This window comes from Cygnus olor, chromosome 1 (genome assembly GCF_009769625.2).
Source record: "Cygnus olor isolate bCygOlo1 chromosome 1, bCygOlo1.pri.v2, whole genome shotgun sequence".
NCBI lineage: Eukaryota > Metazoa > Chordata > Aves > Anseriformes > Anatidae > Cygnus > Cygnus olor.
In genome coordinates, this window is record NC_049169.1 from 119598969 (window position 1) to 119626003 (window position 27035).

At 42.8% G+C, this 27035-nt stretch overlaps 1 protein-coding gene across 2 annotated transcripts in view; it reads left to right on the forward strand.

Annotated features, from left to right (window-relative positions):
* SRPX (sushi repeat containing protein X-linked) overlaps positions 1–24213 on the forward strand; it is a 46467-nt gene extending 22254 nt beyond the window's left edge. Inside the window, exons 2-10 of one of the 2 annotated variants that reach the window (XM_040530691.1) lie at positions 3440–3499; positions 10071–10262; positions 10738–10914; positions 16981–17107; positions 18264–18385; positions 19036–19215; positions 19684–19817; positions 21148–21269; positions 23670–24213. In XM_040530691.1, coding sequence (XP_040386625.1) covers positions 3440–3499; positions 10071–10262; positions 10738–10914; positions 16981–17107; positions 18264–18385; positions 19036–19215; positions 19684–19817; positions 21148–21269; positions 23670–23850 — 1295 coding nt within the window. In that variant the 3' untranslated portion in view covers positions 23851–24213. The remainder of the gene's footprint in view (positions 1–3439; positions 3500–10070; positions 10263–10737; positions 10915–16980; positions 17108–18263; positions 18386–19035; positions 19216–19683; positions 19818–21147; positions 21270–23669) is intronic. The other variant, XM_040530697.1, reaches the window with a different exon arrangement.
* Positions 24214–27035: the final 2822 nt, after the last annotated feature.

The following is a 27035-nucleotide window of genomic DNA, read 5'->3' on the forward strand; positions in this document are numbered from 1 at the left end:
TGTATTTCTTTTCATGAATTCCAGTTACACAAGGATTTTTACATCCATCAGCATGCTTAAATGCTTACTGTTACCACTTGTCCTGCTCTGCTTTACAGTTTTATCCATGGATTTCCTAATTCAGCACAGACTACTGAGTGGTCAATAACAGACAGTACTGCACATTTTCTAGTAGCTTGCCTGAAGTTTCATTAAAATACTATGCCCTAATAAAATATAAGAAAAGGTAAAGCTTTCTTGTATAACCTCTGGTCATAAAAATGTAGTAATTATTTTGTGAATGAAGAAATCATTTTTCCTGACATAAACAGATCAAGTTCCATAGGTTAATCTCGTGGGAGGTTCATGATAAAATGGAAGTGTTATTTTGTGGGTCTTGCTTCTAATCTGCCTGAACAAAATCTGCAGCCAGTTTTTGTAGGGTTTTGCTACACATCCCGTGATATGAGATGTCTATCAAGCAGCTTGTTGCTCGTCCTCCTTCCTTGAAACACCTGGGGTTTGTATGGTGATAATTTTAGCACTTTGAACTCAGACGAGTACTTTACCTTCACAGGGTTTGGTAGTTGATTTTGAGCTTATGTAAAGTTCCCATGGGTGATGTGAGAAGACATCAAGGGAAAGTGGGAGTGGGCCCCTCCAAATGGACAGCAAGGAAAAGCTTCTCGGCACTTCCCCCAACCCAGGCCTGCTGTGATTATTAACAGTAATGAAACGTTGCTTGTTAGAAAAGAAACCTGACTGCTTTCTCACTTCCAGCTGTAAAATGTGCTGGAAATGGAAGATGTCAAATGATAGCTTTCTGGATATGTTCATTTTATTTGTTTTCATCCACAGCGTATGGCAGCAAATCATGAAGAACAGAGCCTCGTTTTAGGGCAAGGGTAGGAACACCTCCGAAGGCCATTTTTTATTAGAGGACTTTCAAAAGCGTTTAATTATTTCTTATCTAAGGAAAGATAAATACGTGAGAGCTCACATAGCCCTAACTTATGCTGATGTTTAAATGCTAAAGTCACTGCACAGGAAAATTCAGACAATTAGAAAAAATGTTACCTCACTGTTTTCACTTTTAACTCTCAAACTGAGTAATTAGCTAAGAGTATCCCAATTTCTGACAGAATAATAGACGTTGAGAGAGGTGCTCATTCACATATGAAGGTCTTCATGGAGCCCTCGGGGATCACAGCTTGCTTTTTTATATTACACGCTCAGACTTCAAATGCAGCAAGGTTTATGTTGAGGAGTTTTTAAGATGTCACTGTTTAGGCATCAAAAATTTGACAGCGACAACAAAAAATAAAAAATCCAGAGAAACAGCTCCCAAGCGATAGGAAGTCTGTGCTGCGTAAAACCCCAGGTTTCAGGGGAGAAACTGGAAGTTAGCTCCACAAGGAGTGAACTCAAAGCCTTTGAAAACTGGCAGAGGGATCCCCAGTGATTACAGTAAGCTTTGAATCAGGCTTTGAATCAGATGAATTTTTTTTTTTTACTGCTTTTATTGTAGGCATGGCTCTTGATTATTTTTTTTTTTTCCGATGCAGGAACCTAAATGTTTCGCACAGCTGTAGTATCAGTGCAAGGGTTTGGTCTGCAATGGGGTGCACGCGTCCCTCTCTTCCCTGCAGCTCCCAGAAGGTGCTGCTGAACACCAAGGTCATGAATTCTGGGCACTTGTGCCTGACGTTCAAGTAATGCAGCAGGAAGGGTCACGGGCGATGCAGAGTCTCTTCTTCAGGTGGTCCAAGCCCTGGTGAGCAGTGCTGCGTTGATGCTGTGCAGGGACCTGTCCCGTTGCAGAAGAACCCGATGCACTGTAGTTTCTCCCATGCAGCAGCTGCGGATACATGGGCTGGGTTTCTCCCCTGGGTTTTGGATAAAATGGTGAGGAAGTAGATCAGGGAAGCTAGGTTTGCCATGGCTTTTAGCTCCTTGGCTTAGCCTGCTAGTTGCTTTGTGCTGTTGTGCGGGGAGGAGAGGCCTTTGCCCGGCTGGTGGGGCAGAGGAGAACGTGTGCTTCCTTCCAGCCTAGGCTGGAAATTTAGAGACAGTGGCATAAATGGAAACACGTACAGAGGGTAGCAAGGTCAAAAATGCTGTGATGCAGGAATGATGCATTGGCTGTACAAAAAATCCTAAAGGAACAAAGTTAAGTTGTCCAGGGGCTGGTGGGGTAATGAATAAAGTGTTACTGGTTTTGGGGCAGTTTGCTTGGGTGGGGAGTCTCTTGATAGATGCTGACAGTCATGTGGGTGAGACAAACATTGCTTTGGTAGCTCCTTCATCCTAATACTAAATCATCCAAGTCATTATGTCTGATGGGTTTGATTTCAGCAGAAAATGGTGTGCTTTGCACATGAAATCAGTAGCTTACTGAGGATTGTTTTATTTAGCCTTATTCTAAGCAGCGGACTACGTACAAACCATGGTCTTGGACCTCAGCAACAGGTGGTGAGAGATCTCTGCAGCTGTAATTTGGGGTACCATGTGTGAAAAGATGCTGTAGGGTGATGCTGAGCCTCCTTAGCATCTGCCTGTTGCATGCCAAATTTTTAGCAAGATATTGCAGAAGGGAAATCTGCGTGAGCCCTTCTTCTTGGAGAAGGTTTATCTAGAATTCAGACTGGATGGTGTGCTTCTGATTTTAAACAAATGTAATTTAATCTTTTGAAGGCTTTATTGATGGTCACCGTGATTTATTGATGAATTACTTCAATGTTTGCACTCTGAACGGTTTCTGATTGTTATAAAGCAGTTTCTACCGTTGTTATAACAAATCTTATAGGTGTTGTGCAGATCTTTAGAAGTGCAGGAATGTACAATTTATTTTGAACAACCACAGAAGACTGCTTGATAGCAAACTGTGTTTTTGATATGAGTGTAACTTGTGTTTGCAGGTAACGTAACTCAGTGTTCTGGTTTTGGTGTGAAGATCACACAGGTTGTAAACGAGGGTTGTTCTTGAGTTACACACATTTTACTTCTGCTGTTTGGCCTGATGGCTGTTAACAATGGCCTGATGGCCACTTACACTATGGAACCACTTTATAGTGAAATCTTTGGTGTGGCCCTTCGCTTGTGCCTCCTCTGCTCAAGAGATCAACTTCTTGACGGGTGGGCTTTCCAAAGCAGAGGAGCTGTGACTTGAATTGTGCAGCATGGCGTTGCACGACATAGCTCTAGGAGCTCTGAGAGAGATTTTTATTTCACTTGATTATCAAATCAATTATTTCACTTGATTATCAAATCAATTTGCCCCTTCCAAATTCACTATAAATTGGGTCTGCTGTGAATCTGAGCTTCGGAGAAGCCCATGCTAATGGCGTTGCATAGATTATTGCATCCTAATCTTGCATGTCTTTTGGCAAAGCTTTCTTTTATTCTTAATTTATATTTCCTTTCTTGCTGTAGTTTTTCTCTCTTTATTTTTCTGTTGTAGGATCGGGATATTCACCCCTTGAAGATGATGAAGATGTGTATGCACGCAATAGATATAAAGGTGAATGCTTCGCTTATGTGCTAATTGAGGATCAGCTGGTTGCTGAGGGCTTCCTTTTTCTTTTCATGGATTATAAAATCTTGCAGATCCAACTCCATGGGTTTTTTTGTTGTTTTGTTTTGTTTTCCCATGGATTTGATATCAAGATTTATGTTTTACCTTTTTTTAACAACGGAAATTAGACCAAGTCTCGATCACTACTCATGCACAGAATAAGTAACTTTTGCACTGCTGTGGCTCTTGGTAGTTCAGGCTGCAAGATCATGAAAATCTGTGAAGAGCTTCTCTTCATTCTTCTTCATACATCGTAACAAAACCATCAATGATAAGCTGACTAAAAACCTGGGCCTATTGATGGTAACGTATAGAAGTACATGCAAGAGAACATGATTTTCATGACTTTTCCATAGAATTGTTTTCATTTCAGGTAAACTTGCTACCTGAAATGTTAAGTGAAGTGTGTTTAACAAATGAACACGTATGTTGTAAAACAAATTCTGTAGCTGGATGAAGGAGTGAATAGGCTTGCATGTTTATAAAGTGAATTCAGGTTTTCTTCCATATTCTAGAATATTTTGCTGTTCAGCAAGATTGAGAAACTTTATGCCACTAGTTGTAAATCTTCTATTTGCTATGCCCATTTTCTTGAAAAAGTCCATCTCAGTATGGCTCTCCTCTGCCAAAATCCATCAGAAGCCCAAACAATAAAGAAACTTGGTATTTTTATCACTTTAAATGGCAGCTGTTGCTTTTTAGTAAACTGATCTGTGAACATTCAAGAATTGTAATGTACTTGTTTTGATTACTTGAGAACACTGGATGTTGGTGTTGTGTTGTATGTTAGTGCTACTTCGCAGAGAATTAATGGGCCTTAAAGAAGAGGTAAGTCATAACGTTATTCAGACATTTCTGAGCAGCAGTTATACTGTGGTTATATTGCTGGTTTCATAAAGTTCTTACATTCCTCACAGTAAAATACTTCCATGTAAAATTTTGCCTTAAAACAGATGCATATTTCTCTAAAGCTTTGTTTGTGTAAACTAATTTTTCTTTGCCTTTTAACATGTAACCCTCTGTGGACCCTTAGAAAAAGAATCCCAGAGATCATGAAGATAAATCAATGCCAATTCATGCCAGGGCAGGCAAGTAGTTAAAATGCGGATTCTGTATAAATTCCTTTTGTACGGTGATCCAAAATGGATTATATTAATGTCAGCCAAAATGTCACTGGGGTAAGTGAAACATAATGACTCATTCACACAGATATTAAAAACTACCCCAAGCTTGGAAGCTCTACTGCCAAATGTTGAAGATCAGACAATGTGAATCTAAGAGTATAAAGCATGGAGCAGAAAAGGCTCGCTCTTCATTAGCATACTTATTTAAGTTGGTAACGGGGGGAAGGGGAGTAGAGAAGGACAAAGCGAGGAAAAATGGCCTAAGTAGCTGTGTTCAGAGGAGCTCCTTGAATGTGCAGTCCAGCATTTTGGTTATGGCCTATTGCTTGGTCAACAAAACTTCCCAGTAGCAAGTAACTAAATGAGATTGCTTAACTTGTGTTAATATACGTGAGCAGTGCTGTGTTTTTTTCTTTGCACACATGCACACTAAACAGTGCACAAGCAAGCACACAGATTTGTCCGTATTAGGCACGTGCAAACAAAAAAAATGGCAGTTTATGGGAGGGAACTGACCTCCTACCAAACCCTTTTGTTTCCATCTGGATGTTTTTCAGCTTGCTCAGCTTTCCAGAGAAACATTGCTGAGACTTTCTGTATTTGCAGCATTTTTACAGAGCTTTTCCCTCCCTCCCTGGTGAACCTGCTGCTCTGCTGGCTGGTGTACCGGCCAGTACAACAGGTCATTTTGCATGCTGATTACGAAGGAAAACTGAGACTGATGTTTAAACAGGGCTGAGGGGGCTGGGAAAAACGATGCTCTCAAAAACGCTTTCCTTCCTGCCACTTGGCATGGCTGTCTTGGATCGCGTTTTATGAGGAAAAGCTTCCCAAACACAGCAGTTCCTGTGTTCATCACTGCTCTAATGCCAGCGGCTCCAATGGTCCTGGTTATCCTAACATGTTTTCTCAAACACTGTAGTGAACAAACAGTAGCCCCAGCTGTAGAGGCAACATTGTGGCTTCGGCCATTTCTGCTTGCTGTCTCTTTTCCAGTGGTTTCAGAGAGAGCTGAGTCTTTGAAGTGTTTTACTACTAAATGATAATGCAGCCTATTGTATCGCTAAGGAATGGTGAGAACTGTCCATTAAACAGAAAAACACTGTATAGGACTTGTACCTAAAAACTCAAATTTCATTTGCTTGAACAGAACCCCCATGAAGCTCCAGAAGAAATGCCTAGGAAACTTGGAGCCTCTCTTACAGCCAAAGCTTCCAGGAACAGGGCTGATCTTGTCTTGAGGCAGGGAATAGATGTGACCTCTCCAGCCCTTATCCAGCCTTAATATTCCAGAAATACTACACGTAGCTGCTTAGCCTTTGAAAAACAGTATGTGCCTTCACTTAAAAATAAACAGGCTTTGATCTGAAACTTTGTAGTGTTGTTTGATGTGCTTTCAGGCACATAAAGCTTTTCAAGTTAGCTGGTTTTTATTCAGTGATATCAGTTGGTCCAAACCCAGATCCTTGCCCCCTTATGAACCCTGCCTCACCCATTTTCTCCTAATCGCTTTCAGTTTCAGAGTAAGCATAATAATATTTTAGATCAAACAGATGTTCCTCCTAAGCTCTTCCAGTTATCTGCATCCGAAAGCATGTCTGTTTTTGTTTTTTATTTCTAACAGTATCATTTGGTCCAGTAAAAGTACTACCTCTCCCTAGGAGCCTTGCCCTCTTTCTCTCTGTAGACCACCATAGGTGCCACGATACCACAGCAAGTTGTTCTTTTTCTCTTCTTCAGCATTCAGTTTGTGCATTTGTTAGCTGTTAGCCATTTTTTTTTTAAATATGTGTAGTTGTTTACTCAAGGCAAGCATGTTTGTAAAGCCACAAAAATTCTGAGAAAAACTCTGGCATGTTTGCAGTACCTGGAGCAGCTGCTTTGCCTTACTGACTGGCCTGCCGATCGTATTGCACAGTGTGTTTGTCTTAGCGCCCCTTGTGAAGGAAATCGGTCATGCTCATTTGCAGTTTATGTATGCAGAAAACCTTAGGCATAAATAATTAGAGCTGATTAGACAAAAAAATGCCTAGCTAGCCCAGCCTGGCACACTGTGCATTACCCCAGTTGTGCCCCTTCAGTCAGTGGCATTCTCCTACAGGCTTCAGGCTTAGGCCCTTATTCTCACTGACGTCCAGGGCATGAGAAAAGAAAGTGGGACAGAAGGGATTGAAATCTGGGGGGAAGGGTTAGTCAGCCCACTGAAGGGGTGATTATACAAAAGGTGTAGTTAGCTCGGGAGGAGGAGGAAGATTTCTGCAGCAGATGGAGGAGGCAGAGGCTGCCTCTGTGAATCCAACGCGCGAGGCCTGCCCTCAGGTCTGAGACTGCGCCCACAGCAGTGGGGTCGGCAGCTGAGGAGGCTGCAGAGATGGGCACTGCTGTTGCTCATGACTTGAGCAGTAGCTCACTGTTAGTTCTTGATAGCTTGTGCTCCTCGTGGGCTCTCCCAGTTTTCATTTGGTTCACAGCAAGCACTGTGAGAGAGCCATGATGATACAACCCTTTAACAGGCCTGAATCATAGAATCAGAGTGGTTTGGGTAGGAAGGGACCTTAAAGATCATCTAATCTCAACCCCCTGCCATGGGCAGGGACACCCCCCACCAGACCAGGTTGCCCAAGGCCCCATCCAGCCTGGCCTTGAACACCTCCAGGGATGGGGCATCCACGGCTTCTCTGGGCAGCCTGTGCCAGTGCCTCAGTCAGTTGATAATTTTGTTTATTTTTTTCTGTTATTTATTTATTTATTTATTTTGGTATTTATTTATTTTGGTATTCTTCTAAAACAAACCCACCCTCCACCAAACTACTTTTTCAATATTGTGAGGTAAGTAGTATGTATTTGGCATTCAGTACTTTCAGGAAACAGGAGGATAGGTGGGGAAGAAAAAAAGAGATGGGATGGTTGTGTGGCTGGGCCAAACAGCTGAGCTGCACGCTGCCCCAGCCTGCCGTTGGGCTCCTCTGCTGATTTCCCCCTGCCTCAGTTATGGCACGTTTGGTGGCGACGCAAATAATGCCATGTATGTGTCTTTGTCAGGAGTTTTCAGATGTATTGGTGAAATTCAAAAAGAAGCACACCACAGTGCAGTAAGACTTCTTCAGAAACCAAATGGCCTAGAGCTCTTGGACTAGTCAAAACCCTGATAACGAGTCTCTGATTTTAGTCCTCAGGTGCTCTTACTGCTTCTTTGCAACCAACACAGCAAAACGTGGGCTGTAAATCCAGTGTCCGTGGGAAAGGAGCAAATATGGCCTAGAGACATCCTACCCTGAATATAAACTGTAACAGCCTGTGTTGAGCTTTGCTTTTGTATGCAAAACTGATCCCAATCATGTAGAAAAATGTACATAACTACTACAAGAATTAAGAGTTAGAAGTAAAAATCTGCCAAAGCATTGCTTTTTTTCCAGAAGTTATTTTTAAATGTCTCCTATGACTTAGTAAGGATGAAAGCTGAAACTCTTTGTCTAGGGCTTTTTGTTTGTTTGTTTTCTCTTTTCCCGTCTCTCTGTCAGACTTCTCTAGGACCTTGAAAGTTTTGTTACTATGTCCCACATGTCACACAGTGTCACGCAGGATTTCAGGCCCTGTCGTCTCTCTCTCTCGCCTTGCAGTCCCTCCATCCCTGTAGACATGTCCTTCTCAGATCTTGGAGCTGAGAAGGGGCAGGCTTAGTCACTGCTTGTATAGGAAACTCCTGCTGAAAAGCTGCCCAGTGCAGAAGAAGCAGTGCTTTCTTAGTGCACGCTGTTGTCAAAGCTCAACACAGATTTTGAAGCTTTTTCTGTGAAGCAGAGATCTATCTGATACTGCACCCATCGGTATGGTGTTAAGTACTCACAAGAAGATGGTATCTACATCGTGACTACTTTAAAGTGATGACTAATTATTAAAAAAATAATTTTATAGGCATTTGGGTTTCCCTTTCTCCCACAAATTTGGCAGAAGCATTATCCATGAAGTCCCAGCAAAATTCCAGCTTTCCTCTGACTTGGCAGATGCATCCGCAGGCTGAAGGAGCTGGGCTTGTTCAGCCTGGAGAAGAGAAGGCTCTGGGGACACCTTACAGCAGCAATCCAGGAGCTAAAGGGGGCCTACAGGAAAGCTGCGGAAGGACTCTTGGTCAGGAAGTGTGATAGGAGAAGGGGGAATGGCTTTAAACTGTGAAAGAGGGTAGATTTAGATTAGATAGTAGAAAGAAATTCTTCACAGTAAGGATGGTGAGGCCCTGGCACAGGCTGCCCAGAGAAGCTGTGGATGCCCCGTCCCTGAAGGTGTTAAAGGCCAGGCTGGATGAGGCCTTGGGCAACCTGGTCTGGTGGGAGGTGTCCCTGCCCATGATCTTTAAGGTCCCTTCCAACCCAAACCACTCTGTGATTCCATGATCCACGTCACTGTCCTGCGTCCAGGAGCAACTAGTAAGTGGTTCTCCTACTCCAGGCCGTGGGTCCATGTTATTAGGGAAGGTGGCCCCCTACCCATCTTTGAGGTGAGGAGTGCAACACATGAAGACTGGACTTGTGAGAACTGGATTTAGAGCACGATTTAGGTTTCTGCAGCTTGGGTTCCTTTTCCTATGTGCGTGCAAAGTGTATGCTCATAAAGGAACAGACACCCTCTGAAGGATTTGACAGGAGGAAGTGCAGGTTTTGTGCTGTCAAATATATGCGTTGTGCTTGAATGCACACATTGCACGGGGAAGCTTCAAATGACTGCCAAAAACAGTTAAATTAAGGTTAGATCTTTCTCAAGACCTCCTCAGGTAGTCTGCTGGAGCAGACAGTTGCCTTCAGATTTAACCATGGCAGTGATACTGTACGCATTTGCTGGTAGAAGGCTGTTTTGTTGGTGATACAGAGTGTTTGAATGTTTCAGTGTGGCACCAGAGACCTGCTGAGAACTGTAAGGAAGGTGTTGTACTTGCCCACTTTTCAGTTCAGCTTTAAGTCTGGGTGCTAACTTGCAAATTAAACTTGCAAAAATTTGTTACCAAAGAGAAGTTAGATGCATCCATTTAAACGCAAGAGGGGGGAAAAAAAGCTCTGTCTGTCATCGCTCTGTCCACATGGTGGCACACTTATTCCATGGACAAAAAAAACCAAACAACCAGATTTCCCCCTCCTACCCCCCCAGTATATTGGCTATGATCTTTAATGTTTGTAATAAAAAAGAGCTGCCAGGCTTTGAAGGCCTGACCTTCTGCTGTGTGAGCACTGTTACTTCTCCACTGTTGAGGATAGGGGTCTTTTTAAATAAGATATTTTTTCTGTTTCTTCTCTGTGACCTTGAATAAATTTATATTTGTGTCTGCCCTTTTACATTTTGTGAAGTATTGTGTGTGTTGTTTTTTTTTTTGTTTTGTTTTTGTTTTTAATTCTCTGTGCTAGAAACACCATGGTGCTCTCCCATTAAGGTGAAACATGGTTATGCAAACTGCAGGACACCTCAAGGGGAATATTACAAGAACGTGCTGGGGACAAGATGCGACATTCGTTGTCAAAAAGGCTACGAACTGCACGGCCCTCAGCAGCTCATTTGTCAGTCAAGCAAACGGTGGTCCGGGAAGGTGCTGTGCAAGCGTGAGTAGTGCTGGGCTCCGTGCGTGTGGGCTGCTCCCCAGACTGGGCAGCCACTGGGCTCTGCTTGTTTTGGGGCTCGGTGTAGCTGCAGCCTGCGAGTGCTAAGGTGTTCAAAGGAAACAGCCATCTGCTGATGGTCATTTGTATTATAGATATCAACAATTTGGCTACGTAGACTGGCTTGTCATCTGAGGATGTTGCAGGCGTACACGGCATGATAAGTATCGTGAGAGGACAAAGATAATGAGTGTGGGATTTTTATGAGTGTGGGATGTTGATTTGTAGGGAGAGTTTTATGACAAGAGCCATAAAACTTCTTTAAAATGTCATCCATCGTGGGTTTTGTAAGCTGACGCTATTTGTATCAGATGTCTGAGTGGGCTCTTGCAGTAAAACATTTTCTGAGAAGACAGTAGCTGAGTGACACTACTCTAAAAAGTGGGATTTCCATAAATCCGTGTTTCCTGTTTTGCAGAGAAGCGCTGCCCCACCCTCTCCATGCCAACCAACGGGGGCTTCAAGTGTCTGGATGGCGCCTACTTCGGCTCGAGGTGCGAGTACTACTGCTCGCCGGGATACCAGCTGAAAGGCGACCGCATAGTGACGTGCATGGACAACAAAGTCTGGAGCGGCCGGCCAGCTTCCTGCGTGGGTGAGTAGGATGCTCTGTCTGCATCTTGAGGGCTCTCTGGAGCTGCTGCTGCTTGGGTCCTGCAAATGAATTCCAAAATGTGCTTGTCTCTGGTTCCTGGGGGAAGAAAAGCAGCTGTCCTTTTTGGAAACAGGGAACAGTTTTCCAAGGGATACAGTATGCTTTCTGTTCCTTAGTACTCAGTCACAAGTGGCCATCTTTCTAGTGCACGCGCTGTCAGCTCCAGGCATTACCACTTTAATAAAGATCGTAGAATCATTAGGGTTGGAAAAGCCCTCCAAGATCATCTGGTCCAACCATCCCCCTACCACCAACGTCACCCACTAAACCATGTCCCTAAGCACCATGTCCAACCTTTCCTTAAACACCGCCAGAGATGAGGCTACTATCAGTGGTCTGTGCTTTACAACACTTACAACAACCCTCCCTGATCTCACGGGTGACTCTTTTTCTAGGTTGTAATTACCTTGCTGCTTTTCTAGCAAGGTCTCTGTGCTGCCATGCTGTCTGTCTGTCATGCTGCCTATAATTTAATGATAAAAACAAGTTGGAAACTAAACCCTTTTTCTGACCTCCCTTGTTGCATTCGGGTTTTGCTATCAAGGCCTCCAGCAATTCCTGGTGAGTATGGGTGGATTATAGTCATCAGCGTGGCTGCAGTGAGCTAGGCTGAGTTTCAGCCAAGTTCACGTGAGTTACGCCAGCAATTTGCATTAGGTAGTCAGCAGTCTCCTTGGAACCCTGGCTGGAATAACTGTTTTTATATCCATACATCAAAACAGAGAGAAACAAATGTTGAGATTTAACTTTTCTTCTTACTAATGAGATTTCAGCAGATAGTGAGGTCCCAGCTGGTGTTCTTGTTTCTGGGAAGTCTCTGATTAAAGGGTCAGCAGCTACCCACAAAAGAAAGCACTTTATGGCCATCTGAATTGGCTACCAGTAATTTAAGCTCATGGATGGCAGGATATTTATGCTCAGGTTTTTTTGTGTATGATAATTTGGTTTTCCTCAGAGTGCCTGTGGCTCAGTCTAGGTTAGTAGATATCTTTGGAGTCTCTCCACTGTGGCTTTCCATTCATAGAATTTTATTTAGTTTTCCTGTTACTTGCTGTTGTACAAATGTATAAATGATCCTGCTGCTTAGATCCAACCTGTTTGTGGTATCTCTTGTTTTTATTTACAAAAACAAGCTGTGTCCTTTGCAGTGGTGTGTGCAGAGGAAGAAAAACAAACCCTTTTAGGTTTGGGAATGATAAAATGTTGTTTCTCTGTATTTCCTGGCACTTTCAGAACCTCATCTGCTTGCAGCAACAGGGTGCTTATTACAGAGGATGCTGTCTTGCAGAGTAGGGGGTAGGCAAATAGTTTGATCAAAAAAGAGAAGCTAGGGATAGCACTTACACTTCTTTTTTGTTCCAGAAATGCAGGTTGGTTGTTATACAGGATACGATTGCAAGTCGCGAGTAACCCAGTAAAAGTAAGACCATTATTTAAGTTCTGACAATACCACACAGAGGTATGGAGAGGACCCCTTCAAACCTTGTGTGCACACAGTTCTTGCACTTAGCAAGTTAAGCACTTAGCAAACTGTTGAAGATTATTTTTGGCCTGTTGACAGGTAGGAAGGGGACTTTTTTTCTGACCAGACATGACCATAACAGCATAATGCGGTTTGTGATTCAACACACATCCCTTACTGTAATTCAGTAGTACAAAGACACCGTCAGTGAACTGGGCCAAAGCTTCCCATGGACCAGAAGAGAACTGGCTGAGCAAAGGCTCTTCCTTGTTTTCAGCTGAGGATTAAAATTAAGGTGAGGGGAGCAATGAAACGCAAAGGCAAGGGGCTTTTTATTATTTATTTATTTGTTACTCTAGACATATGAGCAATTAGTTGCACTGTGCACAGTGGGGATGTTTCGCATGATCACAGCCACGGGCTGGTAAAGTTCATGTCACTGGGAACAGGTAGGGAAGAGACCTGGGGACACCACAGGTATTACCATCAGTATGGATAATTACTCCAGACCCGAATTTATAATCCTCTTGAAAACATGGGGCTCTCCTCTACCCTTTCATACTCTAGTTGCACTGCTTAGCATTTTTGCCCATAAGCACTTGGGGTTCACAGTGCAATATTGAAAACCCATGTAGGAAAGGGATCAGGCTAGTATCATTGCTGAAACAGGTATTCGTTAAAATGGGAAATATTATTTTTTCCAAGAAAGTTAGGTATGTTTTAACAGTCACTTATGGAAGTCCTTATAGAATTCCTACAGTATTCTGTCCTAAAAAAGGAGCCTGTCTCCTGTCGCTCCTGTAAGGAGAAGGATGTCCTTCATGATGCTGAAATAATTTCAACTATAAAAGCTCAATGTATAGCCAGTTCGGTTATCAGTTAGCTAAAAATGCCAATGCTCACTTGAATATTGTATGCATAATGCACTGTAACATAGATTGAAACAGGTATTTTCCTCCAGAAGATTGAAAAATGTCACCTTTTTTCCTTCCTTGAAGGTTTCATTTTCCTGCAGATTGTCTAAGAGGTGCTGTGGTAAATGCCTTGCACCGTGCTAAGTCATCCTTTTGTCACCTCCTCGGAAGATCGGAAGATCCTATCGATAGGTAGTAAATGAACAGCTTCCAGCCACATGCCTGAAACAAGCTCTGCACTCTGAGTCATTAATTATACAGGCTCTGATAATGGATGTTTTGAAATACAGAGCAGTGCCTTGTGGAGGGGGTGGGGAGAGCAGAACAATGTTTTTCATTCACCCTTTCATGTTTTTGAGTCTCTTAAACTCTTCATGCTTTTGACGCAGAATAATGTTTTGAATTAACTTCCAGCCGTCGTTAACATCATCAGCAAGCAGTAATGACAGGGTTTTTATGTAGCAGCAGGCTGTTTACCTACCCCACACGGACTCTTCAGTAAGCATTGGCCATTCAATACCATCCCCTCTCCTTCTTTCCTGGTAAGACCTCTCCTCACCCCAAGCTCACAAGCAACTGCAAGCGAGGCAGTAAGGGCCACTCCCAGAAGTATGTAAAACAGAGTAAATCCAAAAGCTATTAAAAAACTTAGCATTTTTGCTCCTCGAAGTTCAAAAGGCTGCTTTAAAATTGAATACTCCTCCACTGAATATTCCTCTGCTTTAATGCTGCCATTTCTGCAACACCGCTGCCAAGCATGGGACGGGGTACCAGTTGCTGCTGCTGAGGAGCCAAGAAAAGTGGTATCTGACAAGAATGTAAGAGCAGTGGCTGAACAGCTCCGAATTTTTTTAAGAAAACTCCTTTTCCCTGCCTATGCTGTCAACTTTGCAGGCAAGATTCACCCATTGACTACACAGCTCTGCCAAACAGCTTAAATAAATGGCTCTGATGTGTCATCGGTCTTTCAGCAGTGATGCTGCAGTAACAGCGTAAGAACAGCCGTGGGGGGCCGGAGCACCTTGCAGTGTCCTGGCTCCAGCTCTGGCCAGGAATTACGTGCTAAGTGAGAGTCTGTGACAAGCCACCGCTTCCAGGATCTTTTTTCCCTCTTCTAAAAACCTCCCCAGCAGTCAGCAATCTTACCTCCGCTGGGGTTTGTTTTGGAATCAGCTTAATTTTCTAACCTCCAGGTGGGCACCTCACTCACGTCGCACATTTGCATTGAAGATTTGGGGGGTTGTGTTTCGGTTTTGTCACCTGTGCGTTTGCCTGCATGTTCTGTGGTCACCACCTCTGCATTTAAATGATTTCTTTTTCTGCCCTGTCTTCCCTCTGCCAAGCTGTGGCCAAAGTGCTCACGCTGCAGGAGGGCGTGCGAAAAAGGACCTGAGAGCTGGAGCTGCTTGGTGTAACAATCCCAGAGGCCCCTTGAGATAAAGAGCCTCTTTGGTAGACAGCTGCATTCCCGCGGTCCATTTCAAAGTGGAATTATTCTTTCTGGTGGGGTTCGTTCAGTGCCTGTTGAATGCTAAGAGACATTGGAAATGACCGAAGAAAATATCTTTTCCAGGATTTTTTACGTCCAGCTAACAAGGCTGCCTGGGCCCTGGCTGCTTGGTGATTTGGTTCCCGCAGGAGCTGTATTTCTTGTCTTGGTGATGTGGAAGTCCAAGCTGGGTTGTACCAGCCAGTCTTCTGCGTGTTAAATAATGCAATGAGCTTTCTAATGAATTAAGTGCTTAAAGCGCTGGGTCCGTAAATACCACTCAGACTTTTGTTCCATCCTTACATTTATTTAATTCATCCTGTCAATACCGGGGTGCTGAGCTGTAGCACAGCAAACTGACCAGGCAAGAAGCAGACGTGGTGAGATCTGGCTGGTTTTCAGCCTAGTTCATCTGTGCTGTGGGTTACTGAGAGCAGTGCAGTTTTGCAGAGGAGGGCAGAGCTCTCAGCTACGGTGTGAGCAGGTCTCCACACATAACAGGAATATATTCTAAAAATAAGGGAGTGAAAAAGAAACATGAGGAAAGGAGACAAAGTGCTCCCTGCAGCTGGAGTGGAAGCTTGGAAATCCTGCTGACTCATCCTACAGCAGGATCTGTGCGTGCCCTCACCGAGTGCATAAGTTAAAAGAAGCATAAAGAAAAAAATAAGTGTGTTATGTATCTTTAGTAAAGTGCGTTAGTGTAAAGTACAGGAAACTTCAAAAGCTGTTCAGAGGACTCTATTTTTGCTGTACTCTGTGTAGTGTGAACCTACTCTTGCTAGCTCCAATTTCTAGTAGGATCTAGAAAGAAATGAACAGTTATCATACCAGTACTATAGGGAGATATATATTTCATTGTTTATTAAAAAGAAAAAAGAACAAAACAGTTTTTCTTTCCGTAAGGCAGTTTGTAATATTCCCCATGTTTTCTGAATAACTTTAGTATGACACTTACTTGCCAGTGCCTCCTGGAAGTAGGGAGAAGCGAATTTTTTGGGGTCCTGAGTTCCTGGAATACCATAGCAGGGTTGCACTTGTCCTCATTATACTGGTAGGAAACACTGTGTTGCTTTAGAATATGAGGGTCTATAAAATCATCTTATATATTTGATGCTTTATAAATGCCTAAACCTTTTCTCGTTTAATTTCCTTTTTTGAAAGACAGCCAGTTTGTAATTTGTGTCTGCCATGCAAATGAAAAACCAAGGCCTGCCACCCTTTAAATATCAGCAGCATTTTAGGGACTGTCTTCTATTTGCAGGTGAAGAGCAATCCCGTGTCACTGCTTATTTGCAAAGCCTGGTGTGTGACTCCATGGATTTAGACTTCATTTTGGGCATAACCCAAGAGATGGTAAAAAGAAAAAAAAAGAGACTAAGTTATTTAAAGTAGATGTTTCGATGCTTGTGATGGTATTTGGACTTGGTTCACCTGTGAATTTCTCCTCTGCTAGCTGTATTGACAAGGAAAGACAAGTAGCTGTGCATCACCTTTATCCTGCACATCAGCGTCTCTTATCATCACCACTGGTCTCTTTCTGCTGAATGATAGTCGCAGCATTCTGGTAGCACTTAATCAAACTTTCACTCGAGCTCTACATTTTGCTTTGTATTACCTTTAAGGCATTATTACAAGAATTACTTGAGAAAATCAAATGCAGCAGCAATTCTCAGCAAAATAATGATGATTTTATCAATCTTCTGCTGCTTCTCTTTTGCCATTGCTGCAGGAAAAAATAACCAACAAGTTCACGGCAATGTGCAAAGTTAACATGCAGAGACAGGTTTATGTTCGGCGCTGTACAGACATAGGTAATCCCAACAAACACTGCACAGATGTACAACAGACAGAGCAGGTAAACAGAAGGTCCGTGCTCCTTGGGTACAATCTCAGGCATCCTTCCTTAGAGTTCAAAGCTAAAGGCACGTAATTTTTTGGCAGTATGTTTTAAATGGTGACTATATAGGGAAAGTTATGAGAGGTACTTTGGCTCCGCCTGCCTTGGTTGGATCAGCTCTGGTGCTGAGGAGGCCACCTGAACGCGGCCCCAGGTTACACCAACGGCAGGAAGCTGTGAAGAACGTGAGTTGCTAGAACAGACGCACAGGTGCCCATTTCTCTGAGGTTTATTTCAACAGATACAGAGCCTCCGAGAATCCAGTGCCCGAGCGTGAAGGAGAAAACCGCAGAGCCCAACAAGCTGACGGCCAGAGTCTTCTGGGACACCCCGGAGGGAAGGGACACCGCCGATGGGATTTTGACAGAGTAGGTGGAAATCTCTGATGTCTGTATTTTCTCTTTTTTTATTCCTAGGATCCTTGGTTAGTAATTCAGCTCATGAGGGTGGCCAGGACTCTTTCCTCTTCACTCATTAAAGATGCTTATTTATAGGTGTCGTGTATCAATGACCTGTAAAGAATTGCTTTAACTGAAAAAGAAAAAAACTGACAGCTTGGAGGTGAATCCCCCAGGACCTGGCATGTAGAATGGTAGCAAATTAGTGTGGTTATTTCAGAGCTGATGGATTAAATAACAGTAGCATTTTGATTGCACCTGCGAATTTTTCCAGAGCTTCTTTATGGGTCTCTTCTCATAGTCGACAAGTTCTTTTACACAAAACAATGGAAAGAGAATACTGCATTGGAGGTAGGGAAAGACAATTTTGACTGTCTTTAAAAAAAATATTGTGTCACAATATTTGTGATCATTTCTAAGCTTCTTCCTGAAGCAGTGCTGGCTGTCAGAAGTCTCTAACTGCTGTTAAAGAGTTCTTCGGTTACCTTTAAAGTAATGCTTCTCATTTGAAACTTAGGTAGCTATAAATATTTCATTTAAACTTAACAGTTTCTTCAGAAATCCTGTTCATCTTTATGGTTTCGTAGTTCTACTTTCCAGAAGAGCAAAGGTGCATATGCGATGGTGCCACTGTCTCTGATTTGCCCACCTGTATCATACAGGATTTATATCCATCTATCTAGCTTATTGTAAGGGTAGCAGTATAGTGTGTATATATATATATATATATATATATATATATATATGCTTCTTTCAGGAGGCAAGTTAAATCTTTTAAAAGTATATTAGTGGACTGGTTAAGCTTAACCAAAATTTCTTGGGCATTACATGATGGTTGGCTATGCTATGAATTGTCTTTTAGGAAACAAGCACTCCTTGACTGCTCTGCTCCCTTCTTGTCAGCAGGACAGGTCCCTTTTGTTAAGAACGGGACCTGCATGTTTGACTGCCCTGGTCTCTGCTTTGCAGTTTCTTCCTGTGCTTGCTCTCAGTCTTCAGTCATGTAGCACAGCCAGACAAGCTCAGCATGCACCAGACTTCACTCTTTTTAGGCTTCTACAGCTTTGGCAGTAGGACAATACTGGTGAATTTATGAATGTTTGTCCCATTTTATCTCCTGTTTTAGTGTTATTTTGAAAGGCCTGCCACCAGGGTCACATTTTCCAGAAGGCGACCACAAAATCCAATATACCGTATATGACAGAGCTGAAAACAAAGGCACTTGCAAATTTCTCGTTAAAGTCAGAGGTAAGATTGATGTTTTACACTATAAATACAGGCACTGATTTGCTTCTGGCTTAGGAGGCAGTTTTAGAAACATCCTCAGCTCTATATTTGTCCGCATAAATATGTGTATATAAAGCTGATGTTGACTCTGTAACTGAGTGCACCATCCTGCTCCTGCTGGCTCCCTGGGGACCCAGGCTTGTAGCAGAGTGGGCACCAGGCGCTCCGCAAGTTGCGGAAGGGCTCTGCTGATCAGTCCTGCTCCATAACGTTGAGCCCGTGGGCTGCTGAAAAAAATAACTGAGGGATTTTTTTCAGCTATGCCTCACATCTGTCAAGAAGGGTTTCTCTTTCACCAGGTGTTGCAATCTGGAGTCAAATCCATGGAGAAGGGATCTCTTTGTGCACCGTGACCTTTGGTCACCTTATACCACAGTCACATCTACACACACACACACCCATCTGCATCATTTTAATTTACATATGATTTAAGAAGGGGGTTGGTTTTTTTGTTTGCTTGCTTGTTTGTTTTTTGTCTTTACATCCTTTAACAATAGAGGTAGCAAATAAAAAAACATCTTCCATCCTGGTATTCCATTGGCCCTGCTACCTGAGTAGCGAGCTGATTCATGCCTTGTCTTTCATTTTTTTCACCTCTTTCTTGCCTAAAGTGAGGCGCTGTGTGAAATTAAACGTCCCGGATAATGGCTACATCAAGTGTTCAGGTGATGGAAATAACTACGGTGCTACGTGCGAGTTCTCCTGCATTGGTGGCTACGAGCTGCAAGGAAGCCCGGCTAGAGTGTGCCAGTACAATCTGGGGTGGTCGGGAGTGGAGCCAACCTGTGCACGTAAGTGAGTATTTCAGCACTTTACCGGAAGGGCTACCGGAGCACTGGTTCTCACAGAAGAGTGAGTTTGGGAAGGGGACCTGGGGTGGAATACAGCTACAAACTCTAATGCCCTAGAGACAAGAAACTCAGCATCTTTGTCTTCCTGCCAATTTGTATTTACACCTGAAACATCGGCTACCTTTGGCTGTTCTGTCCTAGGAGGTAACGATGGTGCCTTAGAACTGGCAGTGTGTTTCAGCCCAGAGCTTTGTACAAAACTTTACATACTGGAGTCGATCCACCTTGTAAGCCAGAGTACAGCTTAAGATAAAATTGTTGGCTTCTATGAGGCCAGTCTTTCACTTGTATCCTCTTTATATTATTCTCTTGTTGCTGTGCTTCTGGTACCTAACAGTTGTTTGTCCTTTTAGAACTAGATCTCTTTTCAGTTATGCTCTATAACTTTTGTTTTAAATTTAATTCTAGCCATGAATATTAATGTGAATGTGAGGACTGCAGCTGCGCTTCTGGATCAATTTTATGAGAAGCGAAGGCTGCTAATTATTTCAACTCCTACTGCAGCCAACTTCTTCTACAGGATGCAGTTGGGAATGCTGCAGGTAAAGCACAGTTCAGGGTGGGTTGCAGGGGGTTGTAGCAACCACTTTTTCTCTTTAAAGACACAGGAGAACAAGCTCTACTGTTGGTATAAATCTGTAAACTTCAGATGCTGCACTGCAGCCAGCAGAGGATCTAGCTGAAGTGGTGGTGGATTAATCCTTTTAATGTTTGTTTTACTTTAAACATCTCCCCAGTTTCTAATTTGGCTCTGTTCTGGATTGTACTGCCTCTGACTGACCAGTTACTCAATCCTGGGCAGTTCTGGCCCTCTTCCACCCTCCCAAGATTAATTTAATATTAAACTTGTGCTCTAATAAGCACTCCCTAACTCAGTTCCTAGAGGAGTTAGGAAAAAAAAAAAAACAAAAAACAAAACATCCAGCACTTCAGTGGCTACACTTCATGCAAACCAGGCTTACAGGCTTTGTAACTACAGTATGAAAAATGTGAAGAAACAGATAGAAATAAAATAGAAATAACTTGTGTATCAACAGACAAAGGACCAGAGGCTCAGCATAGAAATCACCCGGAGTGGAGATACCACTGTGGTATTTTGTTCCAAAAAAGGAAAAAAAAAAAAAAAAACAAAACACCTGGTAATGGTCCTTATGTTATTTTTTTCTCTCTTGTTGGGTTCTTGCTAGGCTAAGGGGTGTACCTCAAAAATGTATCTGTGTCCTGGGGAAGCAGCCAGTCCTGTGTTCTTTCACAGTGGCAAATGCTAGCACATTGTTTCTTTTCCCACAAGTGGAACAACATCCAGAAAGAATAGTTATTGTGTTACGAACGTGATAATGTTTTTAACTGCTGGCTTCCGTCACAGGTGTGTTAGAAACAAAATGAAAAGCTTTTCTTTTCCCACAGTAGATTACTTGGGCAAGAAAATTCAATATATTGATTGAAATGAGGTAGTTTAAAATACTATTTTAATGGCCGTATTACTTTTCCCACTGCTTGGTCAAACAAGTCGGCATGAAAAAAAATGACTTTCTGCAGTTGCCTTCCGTTTCACATACTTTGCTTTGATTACCAAATGAGATTACTGGCACAAAGCTTAATACACTGATACGCTGGCATCTTTTCATGTCATTACAACACAAGTATACATTTCTCCTAGGTGGTCCCTGTGTGGTGGTGTTCCCAGAGTAGCTAAGAATCCATCGTTTAACTGCCCTTGGAGTTGTGAGGCTGTAGTTCTTTGCAGTGGGAATGAGAGACACTTCAAAGCACATTCATTTCAATTTAAACCATCTCACAAGATCAGACCAGTTATGAACAACAACCCAATGTTCTCTCTAACATCTCTCTCTCTTCTTCTAACCCTTGCAGCCAGCACAGTGTGGTCTAGACCTCCGACATGTTACCGTTGTTGAATTGGTTGGTGTCTTCCCCGCACAGATAGGAAGAATAGGGGTAAAGCTGCTGCCCCCATCACTTGCACTGCAACTCAGGTAAAGTGAGGTTTGGCTACTGTTGTGTGTGCACTGTAGCATGTATAACGTATTGCTTTTAATTTCCTGCATCGTATTATCTAAATAGGTGTATTATACTGTAGTGTACTTAGCTCAACACGGGAAGGTAGGTAGATGGTCATGAGTAAGTTTCAGCATTAGTTCCCTCTCTATTAACTGTGAAATAGCTGCTGAAAATTCATAGGCGTTTGGGATTTATGAAATTAAGAGCATAGGCTTCAGTGTGCTTCGTATTTAAAGGGGCTGACTCTTTCAAGTGCTGTGCCTCCCTTGCTTCTTCGCTCAAACCAAATGGCACTGGATTTAGGTGAGCTCTCTGTGCATCCCCTCATGTCTTTATGGGTCTGAGTCACTGAAAACACTTCGTGTTTGTATTTGTGCTGGAGCTGGCCTGCTGCAGTCCTGCCGGCCTGCAATCACTTTGCAAGAACAGCCTCGGAGCAGCTGCCAGCGCAGCCCCAAACGTCGCCACCAGCTCATCGTGGCTGCGGCCAGGCCAGAGGAGAAGCAGTGGTTGTTTTTTGAAGCCCCACATGTAGATATGATATGGGCAGTATTTCAAAGGGTAACTGAGCTCAGCCTCCCCAGCCTGACTGACATTCAACAGTTTTACTGAAGTCTAAACTGTTTTGACTTAGTTTTGGACAAGCAGGGGTTTGGTTTTTACTTGAAAGGGAAACTTCAAGTGCCAGCACTGCCTAGGGTTAGGAGGACTACAAGAGCCAAAAGCAAAGGCCTGTTTGGCAGGGAAAGAAGTTGTTACTTGGGAAAGAAGTCCAGGAGCATTTTAGGCAGCATCTTCTGTGATATGCCTAAGAGAATGGTGTAAATTTTAATTTGGAACAATAAAAATGTGTTCTTCTCTCAGGCTGCTGACAGGTCTGAGAGTGTTTTTGGATTGAAAAAAGAAATAAAAGCATTTGTTCCCTATAAAAAGAAAGAGGGAACACAAAGAGCTGCTTTTTACTTCAAAAAAAAAAAAAAAAGAAAAAAGTGCATTTACTAAAGTTGAAGTGGTTTTCTTGTGGCTTTGTAGAAAATATACTCTGGTAATAACCCTGTTCCCTGAGTCCTCCTGCTGCCTGCCACCCCACTCCCCACCCTCAGCCTTCAATTTCAGAAATTGGGATGCTATAAAACCTGTCCTGCACTCAGTGGAAGTTAGCTTTCCATTTGATTTTTTTCCTAGACTCTGTTGCTACCACGGTGTGAGTTAGTATTCCAGTTCTAGAAGGCACTTAAATCAAAATGAAACACTCCCTGAAACATCTTGAATAGAGATGCTGTCCAGAGTTAGTACTCTGTCAACTAACCAGTCACAGGCACCCTAGTTAAAACTTGAGCAAACTCGGAGGGGTTGGCATTTGGAGTTGCAGTGGGTAAACATTTTCATTAAGAAACCGCATTCCTCCTCTGCCTTATCTCACCTATCACCATAAATTAGCTCCAACATTGTTTTAGTTTGAAATCAATAGCCAAGCTCTCTCACCATAACAAAACAACAACTAGAGTACTTGAACCCATTGGAAGGCAGAAGAAGGTCAATTTTTATGCTTCAAACCTTTCTGAAATCCAGCTCCCAAGAGACCCTCCTCTTCACGGCAGCTTTCCTGTCCTGACCCCATTCCATCACAGATGCCTGAATTTATTTTCCCCACACCAGTGATGTTGACTGTATGCATGTCTGAGGATCTTATAATTCATAACTCCTTCGAGGACGAGATTAAATGAGCATCAAGGATATACTTTTCTTACTGTTGCACCTCCAGCGGAGCTTGAATGACCCATTTCACCACTCCAAAGGAAAGGACTCTGCCCTGATTAGTGGTGGCTTTTTTTTTTCTGCTAAATTGGAGTTGCCACCAGGTAGGTAGTTACTATTAGGAAGCAATGAGAACTGACTCCAGTAATTTTGCTCTGCTCTTTCTCATTGTTTTTTGTTTGTTTGTTTTATACTGCCTGGCAGCAAAAAAAAAAAAAAGAATAGCCTACCTGTAACTCTTGAGCTCCATCACAACGTTTTTTCTTTAGGCAATGTATATAGTACTGTACTTTGCTTTGTCTTTTTTCTTCTCTTGTGAGAGCAATAGGTAGGGCATGTGCCATACTGCCAAACCAGACGTCTGAGAAGAAAACAGCGCTGAGTGCAGTTACTCTGACCCTCCCTTACTGCAGAGGTACAGCCTTGCAGCACAGGCAGACACCTGCTCACTGCCTGACTCCATTCTTACAGCTGAGACAAAGCAGACCCTGTGTATCCCCTCTGACCATCCCCAGAGTCCTCTGCCTGGAGCCAGCAGCCTGGCTCTGCCATTTATTGCTGTCTGAAGTGCCGAGGCACGTGATGGGCTTTCACAAAATGACTTCCTTATTTTGCAGGTTGCTGCTGAGGATCCCCCATTATAATTTCAACATCGTGGTGATGGACAAGCACGGAATGGACAAGGAACGCTATCCTTTCCCAGCAACGCCAGCCGAGCTCTTTGCACTTATTGACAATTTTCCCTTGAGAAAAGAAGAGATGAAACTGCAAGCAGAAATTGGCCAATCGTGCCCCTGATTGAGAATTGCAGGGCTTGCATTTGCCAGTGAATTTTTTTTCTCCACATAATTCTCCCCTTGGTGCTACACAAAGCATGGCTTTTGTAATCACTGATGTACAGATTTTTTGTGTGTATTGTTAGGTCTGTCCAGCTGTGTAGCTACTCTGCATAGACATATGCATGATGCTTTTTTGTACTTTCAGCCATCTTTAGAGAAACGTGTACGTAGGATTACCAACCAATGGAATTTCTTGTACAGACAGCAAAGACCTGAGGCACGTCTCTAGGAGTTTATTTTGGATTTTTCATTCAGTGTAAAATTGGGGTTTCTTTCTTACTGTTTATAAGTCTTTTTAATAAAATATTGTTTTGCAAAGAAATAGTTGTCTAACCCTCAGAGATAAAGCTGACTGATTTACTCAAAAGTTGAATCATACTACCCCTCTGTAAACCATTTAAATCAGAGGCTAATGTTTCTGTTCGTAGTGTACAGCAACCCAGCAGTGTCTTTCAGACCCGTTATAATACAATCACAGACACCACGCGTAAGCCAAAGGCAACACGAGTACCTATTTTCAGCAGTGGCAAAGAAAATAGGTGATGGCAGGAGTATGGAAATCATTGCCAGAAGGAATTCAGTAACAGAAGAGTGAGCAACACAGAAAATGGGTGATAAATTACTAGAGGCCTTATCCTGCAATACTTGATAGAAGATCTGCCCCTACCTGGTATGTGTCTGCTTCTGGTGTTACGTGTCCAGTGACTTGGAGTAACAGCTTTCTTTCCCTTTTCATGTTGGAGACAGATCAGGCTCTTGATCTGATGGCAGGGGAACATCCCCTACAGGGAAGCTTCATCAAGGATTTGTCATTTCCAGATCTGTGGAAAGTTTTTTTTTGCAACGCATCATTTACAATTTAACAAAAAAAAAAAGTTCACTGCTTAGCAAAAAGTGTTAAGAGGCAATCAAAACAGGAAATAGTTCTCTAGTGTTTTATTATAACCCACAAACTTGACAATCCATTGCAAAGAATATACATCATGCATGAAGAATACAAACCCAAAGGAATGAAAATTGTGAGTTAAAGCTTTGGCCACTTGCTTACAGGATCAGGTGCATAATTTCACATCACCGAAGAGCATTTCAGTGGCTGTGCTGTTCATACTGTTCAGAGCAAAGCCTTTTTTTCCAGCCAAATGCGTGTTTGTCTTTGACTGTTCAATTTTACACTCCTGTGTCAGCAGGGGACCAGTTTATCAGCATCCTTAAAGCAATCCTTAACAAGGAATACAATCTTTCACACTCTCTGAAATTAGGATTTAAAAAAAAAAAAAAGAAAAAAATGTTGCTCCTGCAAACAAATTAATGAGGGAGTGAATGTGTAGATAGGGAATTCAGTCCTGACACTAGCTAAGAAAAGCTAATTTGTAGACTGAAGTGCAAGGGCATCGAGGCAGAGGGATTTTTCTGAGCAGAATGGTCTGCCTCTGAGCTCATTAGGAGACTTACCAAACACCCAAGAGTAGGCATGAAAGCGTGACGCAGCCAAGGCAGCGACTGCCTGCAGCGCTGATGCCAAAGGCAAAGAAAATCCAGCTACACCCTGACCTCTGCAGGTGGTGCTGCCAGGTCTGTGAGCATGACCGACTGGAGGACAAGGAAGCCTTCCTTTGCTGGCACTTTCCCAGCATTTCCAAGATGCAAGGACAGGTTTGATGACAAAAATCACAGAAATAAATAGCCTTTCTGTTCCAGACCTGGCCAAACCAAAAAGACATCCTCAATCAATTACAACGGAGTAAAGAAGGTAAGCGCCAGTATGCTGATGGATACAGCAGTACCCCACAAGTTTCCTTTCTTCTGCTGCCTGCATAACACTGGAGGTTATGGAAACTAGATAGCACACCAAATCACTTTGTGCCTTAAGAGTCAAAAGTAGAGCAGCCTGCCTGAAGACACAGCTACACACATACTGCTATGGCCACAGTGCACTCATAACAAGAGAGGACAGGTGGTTTCCCCCAACTCTCCTCAGTCAAAAAAGCACATCAACTAATCCCCAACGATTTTTCAAATAAATAAATAAATCTGGAGGTCTGATGGGTCTGATTTTTCTGTTGTATTCGTGCAGTTCCAACCTGCTGCTGCTCCATTTTGGTTTGGGTGCAGAATCAATGCATCCAGTCATCTTTAATGCCTGGCTGAACAGAAGTGGGGCTTTACAATCGCTACAACCAGGAAAGTGATTGCAATCACTTGGCTGTTAGAGGAAATTGAATTAAGTGGATGGAAGCGCATAAGTGATCGGATTACTGGTTAGAGTTCTACACAGAACATCTGTTGAAATCTTGTCTTTATGTTCTTGATTACAAATATCAGCTTCTTGGCATTTTCTGTTGTACATTTTTGTGGGGAGGAATGGAACTGTGAAAAACATCATGTGCCATCTCTGTTTTGGCGTCAAATCATCCTGCAAGTATGGTATGCAGGAACGTGGCAGATTTGCCTTTCAGGGAAGGACTTTTTGAACAAGAGACTTGGTATTATTGGCTTTAGCCCAGCTTTTGTATATCTAAATAAATCCCAAATATTCAAATATATTCGAGTAGTTCATCCTGTAGACTTCTGGTCCCAGAAAAATAATGTTGTGTAAACAAGGTGCAGTACCTACACTAGTGCTTTTTTTTTTTTTCTTTTTTTTAATGTTTAACAAAAAATTTACCTCCCTCAAAATCACGCAGGTTTGAGGCTTTGTTGTGCTTCCAACATGGCTCTTGCCACAGCTGTTAATCTTACCACTGCTGTCAAAATGCAAATCCTGTTTAAAGCACAAATTGGGTTGGGAGGATTAAAGGCTGTTTCCAAGAAGCCAGACCTGCAGCGATTCTTGTCCTTTCCTCTCCCCCTCCAGGCTATTCACTGCACAAGTGACAGATCACAGTGTGCAGAGAGCGCCATGGGCTCGAGGTTTTTGCATCAATGTGGAGATACATTTCAGTTGTGAATGTGTTCTCAACAACCAAAGAAGCTCAATCATTTTAGAACTGAACAGAATTACTCTTTCTGTCATGTAAAATCTTTTGCAACAAACACACTGTGATAGGTTGTAGGAGGCAGCAATTTCTCATGACCCCAAACAATTCTCTAAATGGCCTGATTTTCCCCCAGTCCTACCCAAGAATCTACCTATTTGATGAGAGC